Below are 12721 nucleotides of genomic sequence, written 5' to 3'. Positions count from 1 at the left end.
CCATCAATATTTTTTATTTTGGATCATACGTTTTCCTGGTTAATGCGTTTTTATTTCGCAGCTTTTTTTTTTTTCTAATCGTATGAACGAGATTCTACTGTATATCCACAACCTCACAACACTGTCTGGTATTTGCATTTCAGGCCTCATCTAGAATATACTAACAACATTGTTGTATATAGTTTTACTGGCTACTGCTACTGGCTGCTCGGGAATTGAACATTTTCGGAGATCTCGTGGTCCGTAAACTTTTGTCACTGGTGCACATACATGGAGTTGCATTAAGTAAACTGTAAGCTTCTGTTTTGCACACCATTTCAGTATCAATTGGTATGTGTTGCTGTCTTGAAGATGCTGGGCTGTTAATATGCATTGCCTCGTGCTGCACACACCAGTGCTAATAAAACTGTCCGGCAACACCAAATATGCCTGAACAGTTATTGTTTGCACCATGTTGTTATTTATTTTACATTCTTTATATATAGTCCGAGATACACGGCAGCCAAGTGTTTGCAACTGAATTTATGTAGTATATAAGCTGTTCTGGATTTCTGTAGTCTTATTGGTGATAAATGTAGCAGTTTAACACTACACTGGCAACAGTGTTTCTTGCCATAGATTTTATGTCTCATGGTTTTGTAGTGCTGTTTCTTTTTGAACATATCTATGAACACATTCTGCAGATGTTTCAGCACCTAAAGCAGCAACCCAGAGACGTATGGACGAGTAGTAATAAAAATAAAGGACCGAAGTTCAATACATAGAAATTTTTTTTCCCCTGACATCACCTTGTGTTGTTTTGTGTGTGTGTCTGGGCAGTGTGTAATTTTATGAGTGACATCTAATCTTAGCTCCATTTCTTTGTAGACAGACACAGAGTACCGCAAGCGATGGGACAAACTTGTGATCAAGCTTGACATCATCGACCGGGATACAAGAGGCGGTTGCGAAGTAGTTCACTGGGTCATGCAGTACCCTGTAAGTTGCTTGAGGTTTAATAAAAATTAGTCTTGATGTCATCTTTGCCAAGGTTAAGCCAACCTCCACTGTTATGAACCTTCGTGAACTAATAGCTTTGTTCACTTTGTATAAATCCTGAAACTGCAGTAAAATTAATGGCTGTCATAAAGAATGTGCGATGTGCTTGTATTTCTGAAAACATCACGCTGACTAGGAAAAAAATACATCAAGTTTATGCTTTTGCTTGTGCACTTCTGTACAGGGTGATGTGGTTGTAAGCAGGGGTGTGCAAATATTTGTCATGTCAGAGTGGTTCTTCATCACTATGTTACTTTGGCCCAAGGATTGTAAATTCACCAGGCAACTGGTAAAATTAGTCTTGGCTGCCCTCTTTTTTTGGAAAGCAGCCACTGTGCATGATAAACTATTTGGAACATAATTTGGCAGTGCGACTTTGGGCAGACATCTCATCAGTCAGAAAGTAGTTTTATGGATTAAAGCATGCATTACAGAGAGGGATTAACAAGGCAGACAAGAAATGTGCTGCATGCACAATCTTTTAAATTCCCATCTGCAACAAAACTTCACAAGTGCGGCAAGTTGGGCAGGTTGGTAAAGTTGTATGGTGAATTAAAAACGGCACTAAAAAAAGTACACGTAACACGCATAACTGCATATGTTACATCTACCTTTTCTTTGTCCTTGTTTTTTGAGTGCTTTTGCATTCACCATAGAACATCAGGTGATGCCAGCTTCGTGAAAAGGGAGAGTAGATGTCACTAAAGTAATTGTAGCGAATCCATAAGACTAGCAATCGCACAGATTGTTATCTAATAGCCTTGAGATTGCCCGTAGGAGACAATGAGCACCTCTAGTAGTGTGCCGCTTGACTAGCTGATAAGGTGGATATTGTTGTTAGTCCCAGAATAGCACACAGAATGTTGGGAGCTGTCCCAGTGGAATTTTTTTCCTGTAAAATATGGGGGGGGATTGTTGGAAGTGCAGCCAGACGCAACATACAGTATGTGAAGCAGTGAGCAAGCATACCATATTTACTCGCATAGTGAACGCACTTCTTTTCTCGAAATATATGCACAAAGTTGGGGGGGGCGGGGGTGCGCATCCATTATGCGGGGTAAAATTTTTAGCGCCACCTCTAAATAAGTCAGTTCCGCCCGAAATGCGAACCATTGATTGCGATAACAAATGTGTAGACAGTTACACGAAGTAAGGATAGTAGTTTAATTGGCCGTATAAACTTGCAAACTTTCGCTTCAACGCAAACTGAGCAGCAAGAATGCAGCACGTACAAAGGTATGAGCCGCCATTGACTCAGACCCTGACGCAGATCACTTTGAGGATAGGGCGTGCCGTGGCCACACAATGTTCATTTGCTGGCGGAGTAAAACGCTGTGCCTCCCCACGCCCCCTGCCCCTCTCCCCCCAGCGTCCCACAGGCGCGGCTGTGCATTATGAAGTTGCTGCTAGTGTACAACGCCGCCGCCCCTACTCCCCTCCCTGGGGCCTTTTGCCATTACCTCCTAAAAGACTTTTGCGCGACGAAAGACGGCACGCGAGATTGAGCCGCAATTGTCGGCTTCCCTCGCGTGCTTTCACTCACACCTACACCATATGGTGTGCGGCGATGACAACGGCGACGGCGAAAATTTGCCTTGGGCGTCTATATAATTGCTATCGCAATAAAAGTAGGAGACAGTATGATTCAGCATCCAACACGGCATCGGACACAATCGTACCCGCCGGACGCCACATCAGACACCGAATCATACCATGTGTCTCCTACTTGCGGCAGTAAGTTCAGGGTGCGATTATTATGCAAGAAAAAGAAAAAACACACTTCTTGATTGGAAAAGTGGGCTGCGTTCATTACACGAGTGCGTTCATTATGCAAGTAGATGTGGCATAAGCCCAGGTAAGGCCAAGTTTAGGTTCTGCATCACTTCTGTTGATCTGTAATGGCAGTACTTTTTCCAGTTTCAGTATACGAAACATTAGTTATTGCAAGTTGTTTCTGGCACACCCATTCGTATTTTGCACGCAATATTCTGCACTAAGCCTTCTCTGTAGATGCACTATATCGCTACAAATATTTTTTTACACAGTTCAAAGTTGCACTGCAGTTGGCCTTTAATGATGAAAGTTTCAGACAGGTGGACAAGGCATTTCCAATCCTCATAGGGCTGGTCTCTTCATTGGGAAACATAATAGCACCTGTCCCATTTACCTTTTTCCTGTGTTGTTTGACCTAACCACGGTTTCCCAAAGTGGGCAGGCAGTTCTAGCCATCTACTCATCAATAATTGGTACACATTGAGCACTCTGAACGGCACTGGTCATGGTTTCCATTTTCACTTGTATTTCTAGTGCAACTTGGTGCAATGAATTCTCACCACAATGCTGTTGGAGTCCTGTGCACACTTTTTCTCGCCACTTGCCATTTGCAGGCTGTCTATCCCCGCTCTTTCACACACCCATTTCTCACTTCTATGGACAAAGCTTTTGTAGGCCAGTGTGATTATATACAGACGGCAAGATTGAGAATGCATCTGAGGAGTAGCTGCCAGTGATAGGTGTGGCCACTGGGAGCTGTAAGCACCGCACATCTGGTCGAAAGGTCCATGGCCATTCACTGGACTTTTTAGTTGCAGTTCTAAGAGGGCAAGGTGTGCGAGTTAAGGGTATGAAAAGTATCTCTAATTCCTTTCTTCCTTGAACACATATTTACTGGTTTTGTGTAGCCAAATTCTGTTCAAATAATTCTAGTATATTGAGTTTCCATTCTTGCTGGAAGTTCCTTATCAGTGGAACTAAGCCTTTTCTAACTAATCAGTGGACTAAGCCTTTTGTTATTTTGATCTGGTAAATATCATTTATCTGAAAATTTAGCCTCAAATTATGCCTGAGCATTTACCTATGCTGTCCTTGGCAAAAAACTAAGCATTTGAACAGCAAAGGGTGGTAACCGTGACATTTCTAGTGGGGAAGCTCAAAAGTGTGAGCCGCCATGGTTGCTTAATGGCTATGGTGTTGGGCTGTTGAACATGAGGTTGCGGGATCAAATCTCGGCCACAGCAGCTGCATTTCCATGGGGATGAAATATGAAAACATCCGTGTACTTTTTAGGTCACGTTAAAGAAGTCCAGTTGGTCGAAAATATTCCGGAGTTCTCCACTATTGCGTGCTTCATAATCAGGTTGCGGTTTTGGCACATAAAACCCCATAATTTAATTTTTCGCAAAAGTGTGGGAAAAGAGGCTGCCCAACAAAAGCTGACCTTTGAAGCTCAAAGGGTAAGCACAAAACAAAAACGAGAGAAGACCTTTCTTGCCAAATGCATAAGTGATAATGAAATCTGCCTTTTCAACCCATGACAGCCACTGTTTTTACTCTTTCATATTAAAGGGGTCATGACACCGTTTCCAGTTTCCCAAAATCAGCTTCGTCATACTTTTTTTTTAAGTCAGTTTCACCACCGTACAAATGTCTTATGTGGTAGAGCATGTGAATGCCACAAAGGTGGTTTTGGTTTTGTGTCCAATTGCACTGCACAGGCAATTTTTGTCCCAATTTTCTTGAAAAAAAAAAGCACACATTTAGAATAGGGCAAATACCGTAATCAGACATTGTGAGCTACAGTTATTGCTTAACTATCTTCCTGAAGCAGGCCAAAAATAGGTGTTTTCAACGGGAGATGACGTGTGTTCCAATGCATTCACTGTCCCCTAAGCACCACTGAGACGGACGCTGCCACTAAAGGAGTCACGTGCATGCTGACTGCTCAAGTTCGAATTATCTGGCAAAGGCCAATTTTAGGATCGGACCTAACGAAAGTTAAAGCCCATGGAAATGCATGGGTGCCAGCCGGGACCTTTGGTGGTGAATGAATTAACGGAGGTCTACTGCACACACATAACACAAACAGAAAATGATGCACATTTTTGCTTGAAATTTCAGTTTGAAATTGCTGCCTCCAAGCCCCTCCCACCGACAGCAACCTCCATTCTGGCATGAATTGTATGTCGTCAGGAAGTGTGGGGACACCAGTGTGACATCTACTCCAAAACAGTTCTAAACACATCAGTTGTCTTGGTCCGCATGCTTTGGTGCCCAATGGCGCAGCAAGGCCATCGCTGTTGAATTCGCATGGTGAAAGCAGCACAAACCAGAGGAACACCTTCAGAAACTATCTCAAGCTGACCACCAATACACGCATGTGAAAACAAAATGCATGGCAACCATGACATATTCCTGGTTTGTGCAATCGGCATCCATTACTGCAAGGGAGCCATTGCTGGGAGTACAAATGTTCTCACTGGCTAGTGATGCCAGACTACTGCATTGTTCAAGAGCGATATAAAAAAATTCAAATACAAATTTTCTACTGCACCGAATGTGTTCAAGTTCTGCCAGCTTACTGTTGGACGTACATGCTTAACACACAATGCATAACTTAACCTCGAAAATTTGGTGTTGTGGCTTTAGCTTCAAGCAGGGATGGTTAAATGTGCTAGAGGGTTGCTCAGAGGTGGCAAAAAGAAAACTAGATAACTTGAGCTAGCAGCGGGCTCATCTAGACAGTACTACTCTCTTTTGCTGAGGATAGCACTTCTACACCTGTTCCCCATAGCACCACTTCTAAAGATTACATAAAGCCCACACTGAAGTATGGAAGCCTGCAGTCCCATGATAATTTGAGACGTGCATTATGAATGGGAAAGTGACTGCTGTGGACGATGGACTAAATGCAAGGAAATACCTATATACATGGTGCACTCTTTGGCAGTCTGTACAGGCATATGGTGTTTTGGTGGGATAATTGGTTTTGATTGGGTCATGATGCTTAATGTTCCACAGCAACACAGGAGCTATGAGATATGCTGTAGTGAGGTGCTCTGAATCGATTTTTACCACCTTGCATTAATTCTTTAATGCACACCCAAAGCATGGTTCATGAGCATTTTTGCATTACACTGCTATTAAAATGCAGCTATGACAGCCAGGAATTGAGCTCGTGGTCATGCGCGAGCTCATTTTGAATTCTGGTGAACGTCTGACAATACAAAAAGACAAGTCTGGCAAGAAGGCAGCTCATGGGCATCAAACCCATATGTGACTTGTCTTGTCAAATAAAGCAAACAGACAATGAAGCCAAGGAAAGCATTGGGGAAATTGACTGTGGTTGAAATTGGAATGTAGAAAATATTGAAGAAAAGGGAAATGAAAGTGGACGAAAAAAATAACTTTCTTCTTGTTATCGTATCTATAGTTATCTTTTCGTCCGCTTTCAATTCCCTTCATTATTTTCTGCATTACAATTTCAACCACAAGTAATTTACCCAATGCTCTCCTTGGCTTCATTGTGCGTCAGCTTTATGTGGCCATGATTAACAAAATCGAGCCCTTTGATTCCCCTTCTCTCGTTTATTCAGTGTGAGGGTCTTGAATCTGGCAGCCTTGATGTCAATAGGTAGCATGTGAGGGTTTATTCGCCATGTGCCTGCTCTCCTAAGACCACATCTTAAGGGACACCATCGGACAAAAAAGGATGTACCACATCCGCCCACCATGGCTCTGAGTGGTGCTGGCTAACACTCATAGGGCTAGATCTAGTAAACATAAATACTAAGGTTAGTGAATGAATTGATAGCCCTCACCGTAGCACAATTGGTAGTGCAACACGCGCGTAATGTGGAGGTTGTGAGTTTGGCTCCCACTGGCAACAAGTTATCTTTTCGTCCACTTTCATTTCCCTTTTCTTATTTTCTACATTCTAATTTCAACCATAGTTCATTTCCCTGATGTGCTTGCCTTGGCTTCATTGTCTGTTGGCTTTATGTGGTCATGATTAACAAAATCGATCCTCTCGGTTCCCCATCTTCTTGCTGTGTCAGTAGTTCAGCTCAAAGGGAAACTGATGGTCATTGATAATTTTGGCCAATAAAATGGCAGCAAATTCTTACACATTATGCCTTGTTATTTAATGACAGATAATTTGGCTAATTTTTGCTGTCTTGTCCCAGTCAAATTAGTCAAAAGTTTAGTGTATTAGATCAGAACAGTCTGTTGTGCTTTTGATAACAGTTACACACAGTGGTATGAGAGCTCTTATGTTTGTTGAATGCTTGTTGATAACTGTTGGGGAATAGAAGGCATGTTGGCGATCTGGGCTGCCTTACCTCAGTATCATTTTGCCAGCTTTTAAATAATGACAGAGATTGAATGTAGATAGTAACAAAATGCTTCATTACTTGTCAGTTGGCTTTTCATGAATAACAGCACAAAAAATAAATCAGTAAAACTAAAGAGTTTTGTAGCATGGAGAAGATTCATCCTTTGCATTGTGTACCAGGTGCTGAGGGCAGTATTGTAAACAAATGGATCGGAGTTCACAGAACTGCTTTTGCTATAATGTTTTTTGCTTTGCTACCACTGTTAAGAGTGAATGTACGAGTGGTGTTCTGGCTAAGTATTTTTGCCTGCTCATCTCATATATACATTATATTTCAGTTTCCCATGTACAAGCGGGACTATGTGTACATAAGAAGAGCATTTGTTGATGACCAACGCAAAGTAATGGTGCTCATGTCACGGTCAACAGATCACCCAGCTTGCCCTCCTATCAATGAGTGTGTCCGAGTGACCAAGTACACGTCACACATGGTGATCAGACCTCACCGAAGCATAGATGAGGTGAGTGCACCTATATTGGTAGGAGTAACTTTGCTACTTTTTTTTTCTTGCCTCGGGGAAGCCCACCAGCTTTCTCGGAGTGCTAAGGGATCCTCTCTCTCTTTCCTCTAATGTGCACAGCCTTCCAATTAATGTCAGTGAATCATCTGAATGGCTACATGCTAGGTTTGTGCGAGTACAGTTAAACCTCGATATAACAGTCGGTAAAATTGGCAATTTTCTTCGTTATATTGAAATTTCCTCTCATTGAAATTTGGCCTTTGATGCAAATAAGTGCAGTTGCCGATGGGTTTTTCTTACACAGAAGGGGCCTAAAAAATTTTCCAATTATTAGGAAATCTGAAAAAACAAATATGAACGAGAAAAAAGTTCATTTTGCTAAATATGAAAGTCGGTAAAGAAAGATGCTGTTTCGTGCCATGTTGACGATATTTTCACATCTGCGGTACGAGGCGAAGCCAGCCACGTGTTCATGTCGCCTGTAGTGGAGCGACGCTATCACAAAAGGCACTTGCAGCGGGCAGCACAGGCTTCAACGTGTCTCCAAAACTCTTCATTACGCAACATCTGCTACTAAGCAGGTGGGAAGACAGTGCACATGATGCCACACCATCTCGGCACGTTCACTCTTTTGCTTACATGGCAGATTACGTCTAAAACAAAATGTGTGGGCTGCATATGTGCTCAGCCACACCGACAGCCATGCCCAGCCATGGCCATGCTAGAAAAGGAGACGTGCCAACTTGCCTTCCAGTCTCCCCCCCCTCCCCTCCCCCCGGCAACAGGTAGCGAATGCTTCATCTGCTTCTCACTTTAATGTGTTTCCGAAACTCTGAGATCTCCAGTACTAAGCAGACAGAAATACAGTGCACATGATGCTACACCATCTCGGCACGCCACTCTTTGCATTTGCAGCAGATTACCTCTATAACAGGGCATACACATGGTCTAAAATCGACTGTGTGCTCTAGTGTAAGTGAAAACCCGACACGACAGAAAGGATTGCTTGTGATAATTTGTACATACACTGTCAAACTGCTGTTCGATAAAAGCAACCGATGGATGGTGGGGAAAATAATGTTGACCTTGATATTAGTTGAGCACATTTATGAAAATAACGCCCATTCAGGAGCATCTGCCATTGTTTGAGACATTGTAAAACAACCTTTGCATCGGATCACAAAGTGGGCCTAATGAGTGAAGCTTCTTTCTGTATGTTCACTGCTAGTGTTACTTAAAAATTATTTTGCCAAGTTGACCAAACCTAAAATTTTGCCTCTAGCTTCACTGGAGGCTAGTTTCGACGATACCTTCATTCAAAATGTCTTTTCCAGACTTCCCGATCTGCCAAAAATTGTCAAATCTGACAAATAATTAAAGATTCGTCATAATTAGCAACAGTGTGTGATTTTGCTTGCAGAAGAATTCCAACGGAAATGTTTAGCAACGCACAGAAAAACTGCCAATAAAAATTTTGCCTTTAAGAGTGAAATGCGATAGCATTCATAGATTCCTGACTGCTTCTCATGCTTCTCAGCAGCTGCCACTTATGTAACCATAATGTTTACCGGGAAACGCTGGTGGCGAATACAGCACTAAGGTGAGCTTTCTGGTAGAAATGCAGCCTCTTGCGTGGGCCAATCCTGAAGGTTGTGCACAGTAGCTCCAAAAAAAAATTATATCTTTTTCAGGTTTCTTTTATTGTTTCGCACTTTTAATATTTCATTCTGAGAAGATTTAACATAAAAGGCATGCACTGTCGGCATTTTGTTTTATGAGATTTGGTTGTGGGCTGTCATTCTCAAAATTCCAAGGAATAACTTTGTCAAGAATGTAAGACAATATATGAGCAGCTTTAGTGATAGAATGGTATTGCAGTATACCCACATATACCACATGTCATAAAGCAAGGTGTGCGATATACATATACCGAAATATATACGGGAATTCTCGCTCACAAGGACGCTGACACCGGATTTTCTGTAACATGGGTCCCTTAACGCTATCGCATTAAAATTGATTGATTTCTTTATCGATTACGTAGATGTCAACAATAGTTCAGTCCGTCAGATTTGTTTAGTTATTTCAGATCCTACGTTTTCCCATTTGGTACGTTTCTTCTCGTGATTTTTTCCAAAACCTATGAACGAGGTTCTACTGTGCTTGGAGTTGCGAATAGGCGTGCTATTGAAAGAGTTAAAAATGCGATATCAATAGCAAGCGCTCTAAGCCATGTGCTGCCGTTCTGTCGCTGTGCCCACGCACAGATTTTGAGACTTTTGTCCAGGAACGTGCCGAATGTTTTCACCCAAGAATTTCATGTTTTCTCAATACACACTTTCCAAACCATCCTGGAGCATTTTTGTGCCGTAAAGGAAAGGAACCTGCTTCGAGCACGCGTGGACCCCATATGTTGCAGTTGCAGTATCCTTTATTCTATCAGATTTCTCGGTTATTAAAAAAATCGAACAATTTATCTAACAAACTTTTTTCCAGATTGGATTAGTTTAAGACAATAAACTTAGTGCTCCTCATGGATCTTTAGTGAGGACATAGGCAAAGATATTTGCGTCACATTTCGTTGTAACAGGCTAACAAAATTTGGAAGCTGTGCTCTTTATAGATGCAGAGAAAAAATATCAGAACTTTGGCCAATGTTTTGGAATGTCCCGTTGTCGAAATATTTTTCCGCCATATCCTGGTGGTGATACTCCATAGTACAGTAGAACCTTGCTGATATGGTCCCATTTCGTAGAATTTTTTGGTACCAACATTCACAATTGAGAAGACAAAGAAATGGCTTAATGCAGTTACACATCTTACCAGTTCTTACGTTCCTGTTAAACACGTATCTTTCACCACCAACGTTCAGGACATCGCCAAACTGTGGTCGTATAGTACGTTTTCCAGCTGCTAGGTCCCGTGTAAACAAGAAAAGACACAAGGTGCGCATAATCGATAACAGTAGCCACTCACTGCCAGCAGCTTCCCCACACTACAATACTCACCCACCCTTCTTACATTATAAAGCACTGGGTTTCCTGTTCCAGTATCAGCAAATCTCCCGAATCGTTGCACGCCTCATTCACAGCTATTGCCGCCAAACCAACTGCAATAAGCATCTCCAGCTATCTGTTTCACAGTGCGGGGGCATAGTGCTGTTGGATGCATACTGCACGCTTTTAAAAGACAATAAGACGCGCCCGTTTCCTGCTGCAGGCGGCATGAAGTGAGTGTCATGTTTCACTCCTGCGGCATTGTAGGCATCGTATGAACCGTATTCGTATTCTGGCATTCGCCCACAGGCTCAACCTTGTTTTGGTTTCCCATCACCGTCTTAAAACACTACGCAAAAAGAAATCGACAATTTGAGTCAGGTTGTAGGGCGCCACCACCTCCACACGTGGCGGTGTATCATGACGCAACACCTCACACTGAGTGGGCACATCAAAACCTCCCGCCAAAATGCCCCATTCGAAGCTGCTTACCGAAGCCAAATTGGAGGAGCATAACCGTAAGGGGGCTTGCCGAAGCCACAAGAACAGCGGGCGCTGGCATCTCGTGCTGCAACAATTTGCAAAGCACTTCACATAGACGTAAACCACAGTTAAGTCTATCAAACATTTCAGCGACTTGAGTCATACATTTCCCTGGTTAATACATGTTTTCACACATTTTTTTCCAAAGGTATGAATGTGGTTCTACTGTAATTAGTTGAATCAATGCTATTGACCTGCAGCTTATCACTATACATGTATATGTTTTTAGAGCCATAGCCACAGCAGTTTTCTTTTTTTTTTCTTCTTTTTAAGTTAACCAAAATGCGGATATGGCAAAATGTGCATAAAGCACTTCTGGTCTACCGGGCGCTGCAAATTTTTTCATGAAAACAAATTATTGATTTTATTGTCTTTGGCATTCAGGCAGCAAAATAAAACCTTTTCATCAAAATAAGAAATGGTCACTGGACATGCCCGGCCAAATTTATCTGAAGAGCCAGGTTCTGACCCAGCTGCAAAACATTTACATTATGTGAGGGGGGAGAAGTGACTGGATTAGAAACACCTTTTCATACTTTATTCTATCATAAATGTGGTGGGGACACTCAGCTCTCACACGTCCCCTGATGTTGTTTTCCCCGCATGGCTCTCGTATCTCTTGTCATCCTGCTTGCCTGCATAGCTGCGTGCCACCGACGATCGGTGTAGTTGCAGACTCGTACAAGAGGTGGCACAAGCGTTGCACTTCTAACATCACCTAACGGGGGGATTACTCATGCTAAAGGGCATAGCCTGTTCCTCTTTGTCTTAGGGTCGGCTAGCTGGGTGTACGTTTTGCACGCTCACCAGCCATTCGCGGGACCATCCTGCGAAAGGCTTAGGAGCAGAACACCAGAATGGATGAACACAATTGGTCGAACACGCCACCATTAGCGGGACTGTACATGCTGTTGGGCTACACTGCATGCCTATGGTCAAGGCAACGGGCGCTCTTCCCCTTTCCCCTCGTTCTTCTGAAGTGGGTACCCTTGTGCTGGGCTTCAAACATCCACTGACGACCTTCAATGTTCCAAGAAACTGCTGACCAATTTCCCTGGGTCAAACTGAGGAGTCCGGGGGCACAGAGTACCACGAAGAATCCACTGACAGCCTGCAAAATTCCACAGAACTGCTGTCCCCTTACCGTGGAATCCGGTGGTATGTAGCTTAGACTTCACCTGCAACAAAAGTGGAAGGCGATGTGCAGTGACTTGAGGACCTGCCCGGCATCATTCCTGCCGATGATGGGTTGCCAAAGGGATTTAAGGCAGAGCCAGCCTATTGTTAGAGAGAGTCGCGACTAGCTGCCCCATCGGTCTGGTGCGCACTTCGGCACCACTACTTGTATGCTATTACCTGCTATATATGTACATACTGTATAAAGCTTTTCATCTCCTCTTTGTCTGCTCCAAGAGTCCGTCTCTCGTCCTCGACCCTGAGTTTCAATAACACAAACGATTAGGCATTGGTGTCCGTCATGGGGGCAAACATATTCTCTCGCTATCTGGTTG

General features: G+C 43.0%; 1 protein-coding gene across 1 annotated transcript in view; it reads left to right on the top strand.

The window, feature by feature from the left end:
• LOC142565800 (stAR-related lipid transfer protein 7, mitochondrial-like) overlaps window positions 1–12721 on the top strand; it is a 32278-nt gene that overhangs the window by 10268 nt on the left and 9289 nt on the right. The window contains exons 4-5 of the mRNA XM_075676338.1: window positions 868–978; window positions 7489–7671. Coding sequence (XP_075532453.1) covers window positions 868–978; window positions 7489–7671 — 294 coding nt within the window. The remainder of the gene's footprint in view (window positions 1–867; window positions 979–7488; window positions 7672–12721) is intronic.

The sequence above is a fragment of the Dermacentor variabilis genome, unplaced genomic scaffold (genome assembly GCF_050947875.1).
Source record: "Dermacentor variabilis isolate Ectoservices unplaced genomic scaffold, ASM5094787v1 scaffold_12, whole genome shotgun sequence".
Classification (NCBI taxonomy): Eukaryota; Metazoa; Arthropoda; class Arachnida; order Ixodida; family Ixodidae; genus Dermacentor; species Dermacentor variabilis.
This window is presented reverse-complemented; position numbering and strand designations above follow the sequence as displayed.